At 40.9% G+C, this 17692-nt stretch overlaps 1 protein-coding gene across 3 annotated transcripts in view; it reads right to left on the reverse strand.

Annotated features, from left to right (window-relative positions):
* The window catches only part of LOC117676913 (glutathione S-transferase 3-like), a 40224-nt gene that overhangs the window by 10449 nt on the left and 12083 nt on the right, over positions 1-17692 (reverse strand). The window contains exons 2-7 of one of the 3 annotated variants that reach the window (XM_087882453.1): positions 17551-17645; positions 16038-16332; positions 11092-11200; positions 6981-7088; positions 5778-5829; positions 528-660 (exon numbers count right to left, since the gene is read on the reverse strand). In XM_087882453.1, the coding sequence (XP_087738579.1) occupies positions 528-660; positions 5778-5829; positions 6981-7067 (272 nt within the window). In that variant the 5' untranslated portion in view covers positions 7068-7088; positions 11092-11200; positions 16038-16332; positions 17551-17645. Of the gene's footprint in view, positions 1-527; positions 661-5777; positions 5830-6980; positions 7089-11091; positions 11201-11547; positions 11637-16037; positions 16333-17550; positions 17646-17692 lie in introns of those variants that run through there. The other 2 variants (XM_034436736.3, XM_034436735.3) reach the window with 2 other exon arrangements.

Below are 17692 nucleotides of genomic sequence, written 5' to 3' on the forward strand. Positions count from 1 at the left end.
ATAACAAAAGGTATATAATTAATTTGAAATAAATAAATAATCTAATGAGATTCCCTAATCCTGAAAGGCCTTTAAGGGATAGGTGTGGGAACAACTCAAATTATTTCCTTGGAAACGACTGCCATTTATAGAAAGCCTAATACCTTCCAATATGCAAATATGTAGGTTGGGGGGAGGGACTAGGGATTGGACAATTATTACAAAGATACTATAACCTTTCAATGCTCTCTCTCAGCAAGCCCAATAATGCTGCTTCGTTTAACTTCTCACAACTAGATGCAAAAATCAGGAGCACGGGCCAGTAGAACGTTAATGGGTGACATGGGACTGGCAAAACATTTACCAGAGGCTCCAGGACTATTTTATATACCACGCCAGAAATAAATGATCTAAAACCTTTTTTTTCTTGGCCTGCGAGAATTGTTTCTCATTCATAGCCAATGCACATTGGTGAGCATGTGGGAATGCAGTAATATTAGGGGAGAGATTTTAGATCAGGTCTGAGATGATGAATTGCAATACTGTACTGTGCTCGTTCTTTCAGATCCTTCCCAAGCAGATTATATTTCCCTGCAATGTAATTGAGAATAGCCTTGGTCTGGACCAGCTTTAGCCCATCCATCTCCACCAACGGGACTTGATCAAACAGCAGGTATCCATCTGGAGGTAGCGGGAGAGAAGGCAAGAAAGGAAAACACAGCATGACTGACCAGGTCTAGGATGTAATAGCATAGAGTTTTACAGAGTTAAGCAATATGCTAGATGGATGCTAGCATATGAGCTACCTTTCAGACTGAATTTAATCAACTCATATAGCAATAGCAATAGCACTTAGACTTATATACTGCTTCACAGTGCTTTACAGCCCTCTCTAAGCGGTTTACAGTGTCAGCCTATTGCCCCCAGCAATCTGGGTCCTCATTTTTTTACCGACCTTGGAAGGATGGAAAGCTGAGTCAACCTTGAGCCTGGTAAGATTCGAACTGCCAAATTGCAGGCAGCCTGCAGTCATCAGAAGTAGCCTGCAGTACTGCATTCTAACCACTGTGCCACGTTGGCTCTTAATAGCTCTTTATGCAAAAAATGAAACAAAAGCTGCATCCCAAATGTTGCTGCAGATTTAAAAGTAGACTCCGCCAAGCTCAGAAAAAGAGAATCTGTTATTAGGAATAATCACTCTAATCCTTTCCACATCTTCACAGTTCCATTATATCTATAGATATTTTATTGATTTTATTTATCTATTTATTTATTTACTTCAAATTTATATACCGCCCTTCTCCCTAGGGACTCAGGGCAATGTACAGCCAAATAAAAACACATAATAAATACATTAAGAACAGATTAAAAGGAAATATCTCAATTTGGCCCAAAATTTAAAAAGACAAACAAATTTAAAGTCATTTAAAGGATTTCTTAGGCCAGCCCAGCTTGTTGGAAAAGGTAAGTTTTAAGGGCACGGCGGAAGGCACGGAGGTCTTGGATTCTCCTTATCTCTGGGGGCAGCTGATTCCAGAGGGTGGGAGCCCCCACAGAGAAGGCCCTCCCCCTGGGGGCCACCAGCCTGCATTGCTTGGCTGATGGCACCCCGAGGAGGCCCTCTCTGTGGGAGCGCACGGGTCGATGGGAGGTCATCAGTGGCAAAAGGCGGTCTCGAAGATAACTAGGTCCTATGCCATGGAACGCTTTAAAGGTGGTAACCAACACCTTGAAGCGCACCCGGAAGACCACTGGGAGCCAGTGCAGCTCGCGCAGGAGTGGTGTTATGTGGGAGTGCCATGCAGCTCCCATAATTACCTGCACGGCCGCATTCTGGACCAGTTGGAGCCTCCGGGTGCTCCTCAAGGGGAGCCCCATGTAGAGAGCGTTGCAGTAGTCCAGGCGAGAGGTCACAAGGGCATGAGTGACTGATTGATTGATTCAATCTATATGGCACCCATTTCACTGTTCCACCAACTCTGGGCAGCTTACAATATGATAAAAAGGTTAAAAACGTAATACAAAACAATTAAAATTAAGAATAAAAACTGAAATAAAGACGGAAAACCAAGAGTAACAGGTGATATGGGGCTGGGAATCTCACCTCTACCCCGTCAGCCATCCCTAGTATACAGCGCCACTATTGGGGCCCATGTTTTCAGCTCTTCTGGAAGGCCAGGTGTGTGGCACCTGACCTCACCTCTAGGGGGAGAATATCCCAAAGGTAGGGCCACAGCAAAAGGCTCTTCTCTTCAACTAACCAAATTTTTTGGGCAGACAGGATCAAAAGTAGGCTTTTTTGCTGGAGCAAGTGGGATGGGCCAATCATATGATGAACGGTTGCAGGAACTGGGTTTGACTAGTCTAAGGAAGAGAAGAACTAGGGGTGACATGATAGCAAACTTCCAATATTTGAAGGACTGTCACAGAGAAGGTCAACCTATTCTCCATAGCACGGAGGGCAGGGCAAGAAGTAATGGATAGACTAGAAACTAAGGAGAAATTTCCTGACAGAACAATTAATCAGTAGACTAGCTTGCCTCCAGAAGATGTGGGTGCTCCAACACCTGAGCTTTTTGAGGAGCGATTAGACAGCCATTATATATATGGTTTCATATATATGTTTATATATATATATATATAAACAATCTTTTATTTTATTATATATGTGTGTGTGCGTGTGTGTGTACATGTACATATAGATTTACATATACATATACATATAATAAAAGAGATTAGACAGTATAATGGTCAGCCCTGTGCTCCACCCTCTACAACAGACATCTTGCACTGATCATCTGCTCACCTATTTCTCAAATTTCACTCATATTCAAATTTCTGCAGGTAAAACATTAGGTTCAACCTAATTTACCAGTAAAGTGCCACGCCCATGTTCCCCACCTAATCCTTGTTTATTGTGAAGAAGTGGTGAACTGATGCATGCTTGCCCGTTATCCCTGATTCACTTTTCCTTCTGAACAACTGGATGGAAGGGAGGAAAGCTTTGCAATTGGTTATAAAAGCTTCATGATGCAGGACCCACAAACCGTTATCTGGGGGACTGGAGTCCTTGTGCCAAGAATTCCACATTTGAACCCTGAGCTACAAATATTATCTTCTGCTGCACTATCTGATGTTTGGACATGATGAGACAACTTCCTTATTGGTTTTAGCAGCTGAGTGAAATGAAAGGCTCCACCTGCTCCAAATACATAGCAAATTGCACTCTTGGCACAGATTTCTCCATTGCACGTCATGGCTAGCAGCTAACTTAGAAAGTCATTTTTTCTGCCAATCCTTTGCTGCCAGTTCCCTGCTTCCCTGGGGCAACTTCATCATTCTGCTACAGGATGTGGCTCACAAAGCCAAACAGAGCAAAATGCAGGTTGCAGCAGGCTGCTCATTATACAACTTGTGAATGCAAATGTGCTATCTGCTCTAATACATGCCTGCAAAACATGGACACTAACCTCACAATCGGTACAAAAGCTACGAGTGACACATAAGAGCCATGGAAAGATGCATGCTCGGCATCACAAGACAAGATAGGAAGACCTGAACGTGGATAAGAGAACAAACAAAAGTATATGATGCCATCAAAAGAGTAAAAGAATTGAAATGGAAATGGGCTGGTCACATAGCAAGAAGAGCTGATGGCAGGTGGGCCGAGGCAGTCATAAAATGGATCCCACTTGATCAAAACCGTCCAGAAAGAGACCTAAAACAAGATGGATCGATGACATCAGCAAGTATTGCGGGCCCAATTGGCACAAAAAAACTCAGGACGATAATGGTTGGAAACATACGGAAGAGGCCTTCATCCTGCAATGGATAGGTAATGGAGAAGGAGAAGGAGGAGAAGAAGGAGAGGAGGAGGAGGAGGAGGAGGAGGAGGACTTCTCTTTTCATCTAGATCACAGATGACTCAGTAAACAAACACTACACTCTCTTGTGCCTGTTGGAGATGATTTTTCTCATGGAGGACTGAGAGAGAAGACCTACTATGATTTCCTGAATCATTTTATGATGACACTGAAAAATGTGACTCATGACCGTTTTTCATGATGGTTGCTGTGTCCCAAGATCATGTGATCATCTTTTGTGCATTTCTGACAAGCAAAGTCAATGGGGGAGCCAGATTCCCTTAACAACCAGGTCACTAACTGATCAACTGCAGTGATTCACTTAACAACTATGGCAAGAAAGCTTGTAAAATGGGGCAAAACTCACTTAACAAATGTCTCACTTAACAACAGAAATTTTGGGCTCAATTGTGGTCATAAGTCGAGGACTGCCTGTAGCACCATATAGAAAGGAGCAAAAGGGAAGGGAGCAAGTACAGGAAATCCTCCAGAAAATTATGCTGAGCACTTCTAATGCACCATCAGTCTAGACCAATTTTAAGTATTGCTAACAACTTCAGCATCAGATTCTCATATTTCTCTAGAAGAAGTTTAACTTAAAATTCTTAAGTGATCAGGGTCTTAAAGCTACCTTATAAATCTCCCTTTCAAAATTAGGCCAACTAAGTATCCTAAACAAAACCATTGTTCAAAAATGGATGACATAATTCAGTGGTGCAATTTATACCTCAATCACTTGAATTCAGTCTCATTCAGGTATTTCAGAGTAAGAGTTTATGATTTGGGGCCATCAGGTGCACAGAAATGACAGATTAAGGCAGTCAAACTAGGCATTTAATTTACCCTTAAAGTTTGTTTTGATGCCTTCTTCTCGAAGGCATCAAAACAAACTTTTAAGTGTAAATTAAAATTCTCGAAGAAGTCCTTGGAAATCATTTTTCTCCTGTAAAATGTACACATTTTGACAATACTAATCACCAGCAGTAATATTTTATTTCTTGGTAGAAGGGTTTAGTCGGGATTGGAGAGATGTTGGTAACACAGTCAAACTGAAGATATAGTTAATGATAGACAGTAGTGTGTTTATTGGAGGAAGGTAGAAAACAAATTCACATTATATTAAGATGAATGCAACTCAAAAAAGTCCTATCTTTGTATGTTCTCCATCCTCTTCCCTCTTTGCAACTGTTTCAAGTTCCCACTCACTAAGCTTATCTTCCTTTGTTTTTCTACCCCATTCAAAGGATCCATGAGTGTCAAGGGGGTGGGAAGCAAAAAGCCCAGAAGACAGCTGTGACCTCATGGTTTTCAATGGAAGTTTCTGCCCTACGGAACCCTCTTTTTCCTGAAGTTCGGCAGGCCTCCACCCTCTTACCCTCCCATAACGTTTTTCCCCAAGGGCTGGGAGAAGATTGAATAATTGCACATTAGAAATTGGCATCAAGTCTTTGTTGTCTTTAATGTTTGTATGCTTTAATCTGTTCAGTTTTGTAGCTTCAATATAACTTCATATGTTGTTTTAACTTTTGACTGGGAGCCATCCATAATTTGTTGGAAGATGGGCAACTAGTAAATGTTTGGAATGAAAGGATGGATGGATGATCGATCAATGCTCCCCCACTCTACAATGCATGTAAAAAATAAGTACAGCTTAAATTGTGTAGCTTTCATCTTGAACTTTTTTGATCCCCCCTCCCCCTACCATCTCTGCAGTCACCCAGATCTCATTCTGCACCAAGACAAATTCCTTGTGTATCCAATCACACTTGGCCAATAAAAAATTCTATTCTATTCTATTCTATTCTATTCTATTCTATTCTATTCTATTCTATTCTATTCTATTCTATTCTATTCTATTCTATTCTAGTGTAAGTCCCTAAGTCACTTATCAAATTTGTTTCAATGATAATAAATAAGAATAGTTGCTGTATTTACCTTTGACTAATTTCAAATATTGTTCTCTTGTTTCCAAAAATACTTCTTCGAACTGGAAAAAGAGAGAAAAAACTGTTTTAACTTTGAATCACATAGTACAGAATTTTGAAAACTCGGTTTAAAATTTAAATTAAGAAATGAAATGAGAGATTTAACTTTCCCCCATTGAACCAACTTTTCTCATTTGGGGGATTATGAGTTGGTTCAATGAGGGAAAGTTAAATCTCTCATTTCATTTCTTAAATCCTTCCAAAGCTCCACTCCCTGACCCAAATTAAGGGAAAGATTTGGCCTCTGCCTACCCTTGAGTAGGGCTACTAGATCTAAGCTGCAAAACTAACAATGACCACTGGATGGCAGCAAAAGGATAAAGGAAACCTTTTGCTCCCACCTAGAGTCAGCCCTAAACTCTGCTGAAGATGTAGCTATCCTGGTAAGGAAACATTGAGAAACCAACCCACAAGCTTAGAGAACGAACCTTTACCCTCAGTCAGCCATATCTTTGTGACCTAGAGTTGGTATTTGCTATTAAGGACAAAAAAAGAGGGGGTAACGAAAGGGTGTGTGCTGGCAGGATACTTGAGTCCTTTACCCATCCCCAAAATGATCCCATGTGAGTGGTCAATTGAGAAATTTTTAGATCAAAACTCAAGGCAAAAAGAGGCCCCAATTTCATTTTTCTTCTAACATTGTAGGGGGCAAAGGAAATGGCCTTGAAGGATGGGGAAAGAGCTGCTACCAAGGCAATGGTTAGCAGGGCTTGAGCCTGTTCCAATAAATTAATTTCAATCTAAGGCCTTGCCTTAGAATAAGAAGCATATTCAGAGTTGCAAAATTCAATTACTATATCTATTTGCAATGGGGTGTACTTCAGATTCCTAGGAGAAAGGGGGTGCTTTCCACACAAACAAGCAACAACTCAATTTAAATAGTTTGTGTGAGAGAAAGAGGGTTAACGTGGCTCTCTCCCAATAGCTGCAGGGGTAAATGCTTTGGGGTGGGTGAGTGTTGGCATGCTTTAGTTTGGCAAGATTCTGTCGATGGGTGAGGAACAATAAAAAAATCTTGGAGGAATCACAATCATGTGTCCTTCTTGGTTTTTGAACCCTGATATTGTTAGAATGAAAGTAGCCTTGATCTGTGTGGCTTTGCTTCCTTTGACTGGTCTACCTTATATGGCTGACAAAAATAGAAGAAACAAACCTCAACTCCAGCTGCTGCTAAAAGCCAGCGTACAGATTCCATTAGTCCTCTGCCATTGAAATAGGTCAGTTTGGGTTTCCCAGACATATTTTGCAAGTTTTGGATCTCCTGATAAATTGCAAGATAGAAAATAAACAAATGTAATATAATCCATTATTTCTAATAAAATAAATACAACCTTGCAAAAAAATCAAATCATAAGTCTTGTGAGAATTCAGCTGCAGGTAGTTAGTCTACCTAGAGAAATGTTAAAATATGGGTATGGTCCAACGGTGACATCCAGCTGGATCTATCTGGCCCGCGCGAACCGGTAGCATCAGGAGGCTCCCCCCACCCACTGAGACATCATTACGTCCCATTTTTGACCCTCTGCACATGCGCAGAAGGCTCTGCCCATGCGCAGAAGAGGTGCACCCGCTCCCATTCCTGAACCGGTAGCGAAGGTAAGTAGATTTCACCGCTGGTGTGATCTGCTTATAGATTGACAATGCAATTAATTTAAGGTGTGTGTGAGAACTGTGTCTGTTCTTGACAATGAAAGAATGCCATTACGTTCTCCATAGCGATGAAAGCTAACAAGTAAATGCAGAGATTACAAGGGAATTGGTTTAATGTGCCTGGGAGTTTGATACAATTCTGATTGAAATGGTTTCAGGGGTGAGATGATAATGAGAAAAATTTGGGAAAGGAAAGGTTTTATGCCTGGCAGTGGTGCACCGATCATATATCTGTTCTTGTTCAATGTATAAATTTGAGAAAATTTATTGTGCAATTGTTGTTTTAAAGCAAGTATAGATAAAGTGAATAGTCTTGAATTATGCAATATTTTACATAAATGTGCAGCTGAATATTGGTTACTGAGTATTGGTTAATACATAATGGAAGCAAGGCATGCATGAGAATAAAGGGAAGTCTTGGCAAATGATGCAACATTAAACTGGGTGTAAGACAGAATATGCTTTGATCCTTTGGTTGTTTGATGTATTTACTGGTGCATGCATAAGAACTGCTTGAAACGATGTTAGAAGTGTGTTGGTTAAAGGTACATACATGTGTATACAGTACTCTTGTATGTGAGTGATGCAGTTTTAGGCTGAGAATCCAAATGATCTGCAGTGAATGTTAGATTAGATATGATGCTACAAGAAATATGGATCTGAAAATGTATGTAACAAATCCCAAGACTATCGCCCTGGGGCTTTGACAAGAAATGCATCTTGTCAAGAAGAAAAACGGACAAAATGATTGTAAGTTTTACCTAAATGAACAATAAATATATATGAAATAAATGAATTGAAATAATTTGGTAGAATATTTACTAAAGACTAGAAATAGGTGGGAAAAGTTTAAGATGTGCCAATGGTGACAGAAAGATAGTAGGTAGCATGTGATCAGTGGTGAGAAGCAAAACTTTGCCAATTGTTGTGTAGAAGAAACAGAGGGTGGCAGGATAAATAAAAGAAAACTGAATGCAGCGCAAATGGATACTTAATAAACCCATCGTGCTGAGTGAATTAAATAAACAAGTGAGTTACCATTATGAAAAATGCATTGAGGAACTTTGAGCATAAACTACTTTTAGCTATTTTTCCTTTACTTATCTCATGTCTTTAACTTCCTTTGCTTACCACTTATTACTTTTTTTTACTTATAATAACAGAAGTTATTATTATTATATTAACAGAAGTTAATACTGTCGCCCTGCCTATTTAACTTATATGCAGAGCACATCATGGGAAAGGCGGGGCTAGATGAATCAAAAGTTGGAATTAAGATTGCCGGGAGAAATATCAACAACCTCAGATATGCAGATGATACTACTCTAATGGCAGAAAGCGAAGAGGAACTAAAGAGCCTCTTGATGCGGGTGAAGAAGGAGAGTGCAAAAGTTGGCTTGAAACTCAACATTAAGAAAACTAAGATCATGGCATCTGGCCCTCTCAATTCCTGGCAAATAGATGGGGAAGAAATGGAGGTAGTGACAGATTTTATTTTCCTGGGCTCTAAGATCACCGCAGATGGGGACTGCAGCCAAGAAATTAAAAGACGCTTGCTCCTGGGGAGGAAAGCTATGCCAAAGTTAGACAGCGTACTAAAAAGCAGAGATATCACCCTGCCAACAAAAGTGAGTAAAGTCAAGGCCATGGTTTTCCCAGTTGCAATGTATGGCTGTGAAAGTTGGACCATAAGAAAGGCTGAGAGCCAAAGAATTGAGGCCTTTGAACTATGGTAATGGAGAAGACTCCTGCGAGTCCCTTGGACTGCAAGGCGATCAAACCAGTTAGTCCTAGAGGAGGTCAACTCTGACTGCTCTTTAGAAGGCCAGATCCTGAAGATGAAACTCAAATATTTTGGCCACCTAATGAGAAGAAAGGACTCACTGAGAAGAGCCTAATGCTGGGAAAGATTGAGGGCAAAAGAAGAAAGGGATGACCGAGAATGAGGTGGCTGGATGGAGTCATTGAAGCAGTAGGTGTGAGCTTAAATGTACTCCAGAGGATGGTAGAGGACAGGAAGGCCTGGAGGAACTTTGTCCATGGGGTCGCGATGGGATGGACATGACTTTGCAACTAAGAACAACAATAACAGAATGGAACGTGTTGTGAGTCAAGGAGCTTCATTTGGCGGAATCCAGGAAGGAAGCCTTTTCTGCCATGGTGCCTGCCCTCTGGAGCATCATTCCCTTCAAGGTGAGATTGGCTGCAACCCTATTGGCCTTCTGGGGATATGTGAGAATGACAGACGGGAGGGAGACTGCAGATAAGACAACTGGCATGAAAAAGATGTGTCAGCCCACAAAAGCGGGAATTGAATGGGAAACATTTCAAACGGGGTCCTTCGTAGTTGTCCAGAGTGTAAGAAGAAAGGAAGGGGCAAAGTATTAACAGTCTTGTAAGATTCTGTTAATGTAACCTTACAATAAACATAGCGCTAGTGCTCCTGGTTTCTCTTCTTGTCTAGACTACCTCATGGCTTAACGGGAAAGCTTTCCTTTCTTCTTATACTCTGGAAAACGAGGAAGGATACCTTTTGAGATGTTTCCCATTCAGTCTCCCCTTTTGTGGGCTGAGACAGGTTTTACGTGCCGGTTGTCCTATCTGCAGCCTCCCTTCTGTCTGCGAAGGTCATTCCCACATAAAATATGGTATTGTCATTGGGCCTGGGGAATCCCATGGAAGGGTTAGATGGCTTTCCTGCGTGTAAGCTCAGAATGTGCTCTCCTGTATTTGTTGCTGTTGTTATTAGAATTTGAATTGTTTTGATCACATTTTAATGGTTTTGTGTTTTTAATTATTGTTTGGGAGTGTTTGCTTTTTGTTGTTCTTTTTCTGCTGCCTCAAGTCACAACTTGTATTAGAAACTGAGGCTAGATGAATGTTGAAAATGGACACTAGAGGGAACCAAAGGCAGAAAAGAGTTAAAAGCTGGCTATAAAACCTTTTATCTTAAAGAGAGGGGTTGTTGTTTTTAAAGTGAAATATTAATTAACTAAAATTTCAGAAAGCATACAGATTTCAATGGATAAATTTGAAAGACCCCTCTTAAATGCCAAAGATTTGTGAAAGATTAAATACTGAGATGTCATTAGAATGATTTAAAGATCAAAATTTTTCAATGTTTTTCAATGTTTGTAAGATTAAGAACAGCAAAGAAGGAAAGAATATAAAGTTGCAGTATTTGTTCAGGAATAAATTTGATATTTCTAGCAATTCCTAATAGAGTTTTTACTGAAACAGGACTAAAAATAGGTCAATTTCTGGACGTAGATAAAAGTTAGACTCTATGGAGAATAGTTTTATTTGTAACTTTAAAAAAGAGTGCTTATGCTCAATGTGATTCAGGTAGGGAGTCACTTATTTCTTACTGGCTTTGTTGTTTATTTTTTTCTCTACTTTTTTTTTCTACTGAACTTTTTCTTTTTCCTTCTAGTTTAGTTTGTATTAAGTTTTTATTATGGAAATTAAAATTTTCAATAAAAGTGTTAAAAAAGAAAATGAACAAGCAAACACCGGATTAGGGCATTGCTAAATGGACTGCTTGCACCCATTCCTACAATATTTTCAAGTACCTTATTCAACGGATAATTTTCTTCTGTATAATAGAAACTCACCTTTAATGTTATTTTCTCTACAAAAAATACTGCACTGCGCACAGGGCAGAAAACCTTCCTCCTTTCTTTTCACTTTTACTCCAGCTGGGAGAAAATCCTGTTGTTGCTGCTGCAGTTCAAAACAAAGAAGAGAGTTTTAATCCATGCCTAATCATTTTGCAATAAAAGTTGCACTGCTTACAACTAACGCAAGTTCCACCTCTCTTTATTTTTCCTTCCTTTTCCTTCCTTGTCCTTTATCCTATCTAATCTACTGCTTGAATAGCTTATTCTGTAATTTCTCTTTCTCCTATTGAAGATCTGTAAATAGCGAAACAAATAAGCTAAAGTATTTCTATATTGCTTTTAGGCAATTAACTGTTTCCTTCCAGTGTAATCCCATTATGTCCCCAGTAGCTCATATACAATATCTGAGAGGTTGTAAAGATAATTCCATATCAAAATGTCAATTCTAACCTGGAAAGCCTGATCTTATCCACCAAGAAATCATTCGAAGAAATGAAGCTCTGTCTATTTGACATATAGTCTACTTCTCTTGTCAGAAGGAGGCGTTCCCCTGAACTGTCTGTTTAAGTTTATCATAACATACTGAACCTGGGAGCAAAATACTTTGGATTAGGTCCAATTACAAAATGAGCAAACTGATTCCTGCATTGCGATCACTGCCTAGAACTGTCTACTCTACTATTATTGATGCTACAGGATTACACTTTTCGGGCAAAACAGTATTTAAAATCTCTAAACAAACTGGAAGAAATAAAATGGAGCAAATTAAATATATTGTAAACACAAACTACTAGAATATTAATGTACTTTTTTTAAAAAAAAATTAAACTATCCCATCTAATTATAAAACTATTTTGTAAACAGAATATTAAATTGTTAAATTATTAAATAAACAAATCATTCCAGGAAGCTAACAACATAAATGGGATTACATTCTTTTGTGGCATTCTGCTTCTATCAGAGGTGGGTCACATAAATACAAATTTGTATACAAATATACAAGCCAGGTATCCTCAACTTTCAACAGGCTGTTTAGTGACTGTTCGAAGTTACAGCGGCACTGAAAAAAGTGACTTAGGAAGCTAACAACATAAATGGGATTACATTCTTTTGTGGCATTCTGCTTCTATCAGAGGTGGGTCACACAAATACAAATTTGTATACAAATATACAAGCCAGGTATCCTCAACTTTCAACAGGCTGTTTAGTGACTGTTCGAAGTTACAGCGGCACTGAAAAAAGTGACTTATGACCATTTTTCGCACTTATGACCATTGCAGCATCCCGATGGGTCACATGATCAAAATTTGGATGTTTGGCAATTGATTCACATTTGTGATGGTTGCAGTGTCCCAGGGTCATGTGATCCAGTGATGGGATTCAAACAATTTAACAACCGGTTCTCTGCCCTAATGACTGGCTGGGTAGGCGTGGCTGGGTGTCATGTGACTAGGTGGGTGTGACCAACTTGATGTCACTCATGTTGAGGGGTGCCTCTCCTCGCCCAGTCCCACCTCACCCCTCCCCTCCCTACCCAGCCACTCCTTGTCACGCCTGGCCTCTCCTCGACTTATGATCACAATTTAGTACAAATTTTATGTTGCTAAGTGAGAAATTTATTAAGTGAATTTTGCCCCATTTCACGACTTTTCTTGCCACATTTGTTAAGTGAATCACTGCAGTTGTTAAGTTAGTAACCTGGCTGTTAAGTGAATCTGGCCTTCCCATTGACTTTGCTTGTCAGAAGGTTGCAAAAGGGGATCACATGACCCTGGGAGACTACAACTGTCATAAATGTGAGACAGTTGTCAACCATCTGAATGTTGATCATGTGACCGTGGGGATGCTGTAATGGTTGCAAGTGTCAAAAACGGTCATAAGTCACTTTTTTCAGTGCCATTGTAATTTTGAATGGTCACTAAATGAACCATTGTAAGTCAAGGATTACCTGTACAAAAATACAAAAAGCTTCTTTGCTTGCAAAAAGCTGCCCTAAATACCAATAATTAGATTAGAAATGGGGGAATATACACTGAAGATCAATGACAGTCATTGCCATCATGGAAACCTAAGCCATTCTGTCTGAATACCTTCTTTTTCATCAAAATACTTGCAACCTGGAGTTACAAATCAGGCAGGGTGCCAGAGCACCTTGAGGAATTAAAATAGTTAAAATGCAACGATAACTATCAGCAGCCAACTCTTGCACATAAAGTGAAACCCTTTAGCAAAGAGGTCATTTAAGCTCTCCAGAAAGTGGGTGAGCACACTTGGGCTACAAAATGCCGAGCTAAAGAGACAAATTAACAAAGTATATAGTGGACCCAGGTTCAAGTCTCTGCCCTCCTAAGCTTGTCAGGACCACAATATAATTAGTACATGTCACAGATATCTAAATAAACTTCAAGCCAGGTGCCATGTAACTAAGCCTTATTATGAGAGAAAATTAAAAGAATTGGAGGGAGGATCCACACCCTTAACTTTTTTTTTTTTTAATCTTACTATGAGTGGGCGATCATGTGCCTTGGCCACTCAGAAGCAATGCAAGAGACTCCTGTCCCAAAGGTGCTTTTTCAAGAGGCAACTGGACTTTCTGGAAACCAAAAAAGTCCAGTTGCCTCTTGAAAAAAGCACCTTTGGGACAACCATGATCTGGATGACTGAAGAATCCACATAGACAAGAAACTCCTGTGCTCAGTGAACTGACAAAGCACTCTTTCCCACCCAGGAGAAGCAATCCTTAGATCCATTTGCACCACTTAAAGATACCAGCTGGTCTCACTCACCTCAGATTTAAGGAAAGATCACCTGCCCCCAGAAAGGCAGTAACAAAATCAGACAGAGTGCCAAGCTTGCATCATTCCTCTCAGCCATTTAACCCCTCCCACCCATCCTGCTGTGATCACCCCCTGCCACCCTTAATTGGGGATGGAGGAGGGAAGGTGGGATGGGACGGGATTCTGCCGTGTTGCAATTATACCCCAAAAGGACAGTGCCAGGAACCACTAAAGCCATGTAAAAAGCTTAAAACAACCCTTCTCCTTTAAGAGAGTCAAGCTCGGAATAAAAGTACCAGCAAAGGAGAGAAAAAAAAAAACTCCAGAGAAGCTGCTCAGGCTATAGAAAGTCTGGGCGTATTGCCACGAACCATTAAAGCTGTTACAATGTAACAAGGCTTAACCGCAGAGGCAGTTTCAGAAAACACTTAAGCAGGGCAATAAAGATAAGCAGGATTAGGCTAGAAAGAACACACAGAGGCACACAAGAATGCCTCTTTCCTGGCTTCCTGACAGGATTAACCCCGTAAGGTGGGAAAAACAAAAGGTTGATGGAAGGAGATTTCTTCCAACAGCCAATTCACCGAACTACACAGAAAGTTAGCTACTGGTTCACCTGAACCTGTGAGAACCGGCTGAATCCCACCACTGATATGATCCCCTTTTGCGACCTTCCAACTAGCAATGTCAACAGAAAAGCCAGATTCTCTTAACAACCCTGTTACTAATTTAACATCTGCAGTGATTCACTTAACATCTGTGGCAAGAAAGGTCATAAAATGGGACAAAATTCACTTAAGAAATGCCTCACTTAGCAACAGAGGTTTTGGGCTCAATTGTGGACATAAATTGAGGACTACCTGTAAAATTACCTTCTATAACAGCAACCATCTTTTCTCATTTGCATAAAACAATGATACAGACCCAGAAAAATGTTTAGGAGTTTTGTTTTATGGAAAGAGCAAAATCCAAACTTATGCAATGGCTGCATTGCCTAAATCCAACTTAAAGCTGCCTGTTTGGATTCTCCAGTTCTCAGCTACAAAAATCCAGAGGACAATATGGCAGCTAAACTCTACAGAAATCTGAATTTTTCCTGCTACCATCTACATTTTTGCAGCATGGCCCCATGAACATCATGCTACTATGTAATCTGCCATATGAGGAAGGCTTTAATGAAATTTTTCATTTCAAATAGTAGTCATATCTCTATAAAAAGAAATTAATTTGAATTATTACAAACATTGAATTACAACAAAATAAATAAAGACAGTTTAATTATATTGCACAAAACTAGCAGGATCTCTGTTTTTAGAAGAAGTGGAACATTAAGGGCACCACAGCTTTCTACCCTGGTCAAAGTCTTCAGAGCTATTTATTTTCTGGAGCTGACCTTGAACTAATTTAACAGTGACTGAGCTGAGACATTTTATGTGCTGTGAGTTTTTTTAAATGTTCTTTGTGCTTTCAGAAATCAGCTAATTACTCTTTTGATGTTTCATATTATGATCTGGTGGGATCCCTAAATAATTAACACTATCTATGGGCAAAGATTTAATTGTAAAAATCATCACAAGGAGAAATAATAGCTTCCATATATATAAGGAAAGAAATCAAGTTCTGAAATTTTAGGAATGACATTTAAACTAAGGTATGAAAGTTTAGTAGGTTATGATCCAGAAAAAAAACTACACAAAATAGATCCCAATGAGCACTAATAATATAGAAATAGATTTATCTGTTCATTGGATTTTCCCTAAGTGTAGTGCCTTCTTGATCATATTCTGCATGAAATCACCTTTTGGAGAAAAACGAAGAAACCTCAGCTACATCAAATTGCAACTTTTTTCTAAACTTCATTGCTCGCGGTCTCCTCTTAACAAGCAAATATGATCTTACTCTGTTACCAATTTACTGTCATGTTCCAGTGTCCCGCATAAGAAAAGCTAGCAAGTTGATGTTAGATTGTTTATCTGGAAACGCAGAGCCGGCATGAAGCGACCATCCAAAAGGAATCAAAGTTTGTGCTACCGTGGTTAGCTCACCTGTCCCTTATATTGTCCCCCACCTCCCCTGTGTGTATACCCCGCCCCTTCCACTGACCGCTTAGATGGCCTCCGCAGTCCAGCCATGCCCCTAGCTGCCCATCCCGGCTAATCCTACCCAGCTTCCTGCTGCTCCAACGATCAGCTGTTTTCCCGATCCGATGAACAGCGTTTCTCACTGAGCCGGGTACAGTCAGGGTTCCGCTAGTCAAGCGGCAGCTCCGTGGATGCAGGAGCGGGCAGCCAGTCAAAGTCTGGGGGCTCCTAGCCAGGAGGCAGCCTGTGGACGACGGACCGTAGCAATGCGGATCTCTTGGGTGGCGGCTCCATGGCAGCCTGACTGTGCGCAAGCCTCCACTCCTCCCCTGCCCGAATGGCGGCTGACATGCAGCCCTTTACCAGGGGGTCAACATCTGGAAGACAAAGGACACCGTTAGCCACCTCTTGTGCATCTGTTTCCCTCCCCTTTGGTTTGTTTGGGTTCTGTCGGTGGAACTGCTTCATCAACCAAGGAGCCCTCATATCTTCTTCCTTTACCCATGCCGCCTCAGATAGGGGATACCCCTTCCATTGTACGAGACACTAGATCTGGCCCCTATGCTGGTAGGGGCCAGATCTAGTCCAGTATTCATTGCACCTTGTAGTGAAGTTCCCCACGCACTTGGAGAGGAGGAGGTGCCTGCCTTGGGGCCCCCCGTATGGTTGCTGCTCTCACTGGACATAAGAGACTACAGTGGGACACCGGGTGGGTCTTGCCAAGATGTGGGGGCAGTTTGAACTCCACTGTAACGGGGTTGATGACCCATACTATTAGGAAGGGCCTGTTCTGCCCCAGCTACGGACCCCAAAGAACGTAGCACACACAAAGTCTGTTTAGACTTAGTTTACTAAACCTTAGTTTACTAAATTAAATCAGTCTTTTTCAAACAAAGGCTGTTAATTAACTTTTTTAACAGCCTACAAGAATCCAAAGAATAAATAATTGTAATCTTACTATGGTTGGCAGAAAGCCCAGAAGCAATTTGCAGGAAACTGATAAGAGAACTAAGATCAAGATGCGAAGGAGAGTGAACGAAGTTGTTCCCTGAAAATTGCCTCAGTTGTCATTCTTCCTTAAATAAGTTAAGGGAGTGGCCAATTAGCCCCAAGCCTTACTCTCGAGACCTCCTCCTGAGGAACCACTCCTGCCTTTTGGCAGCTCTGCGTACCCATGCATCGAGAAGAGGCTCCTCCTCTTCTTCCTCTTCACTTATAGGAGCTTCTGGAGGTTCTGAAGGCCCTGGCTGAATCCCCGCCTCTGGCACATCTTCTCCAGCCTCCTCATTGTCTGACTCGAGTGCCAGCTGCACAGGCTGCTGGCGCAGCACCACACCAGTCTCCTGTCAGAACCAGCTACTAGCTGCACAGGCCGCTGACGGGCCACAACAGGGCCCTAGGAACTGTGAGGCTAATTTCCTACTGGGTACTTTGAGCCTAAGGTATTTCATGGAGAGGTACACTTGCTCCCCTACTTTAAATGGGGCTTGGGGCCTATATTTCTTATCTGCTTGAAGTTTATAGGCTTCTGCCGATTTTTGCAAGGCCTTCTTGGTATGTTCCCACACCCGCCGCATGCTTGCCATCCAACTTACTGTCATGTTTCGGTGTCCCGCGTAAGAAAAGCCAGCAACACAAGTTGATGTTAGATTGTTTATCTGGAAATGTAGACCGGGCACGAAGCGATCATCTAAAAGGAATCAAAGCTTGTGCTACCGTGGTTAACTCACCCGCCCC

The sequence above is a fragment of the Pantherophis guttatus genome, chromosome 1 (assembly GCF_059756535.1).
Source record: "Pantherophis guttatus breed Tessera chromosome 1, ASM5975653v1, whole genome shotgun sequence".
Lineage (NCBI taxonomy): Eukaryota > Metazoa > Chordata > Lepidosauria > Squamata > Colubridae > Pantherophis > Pantherophis guttatus.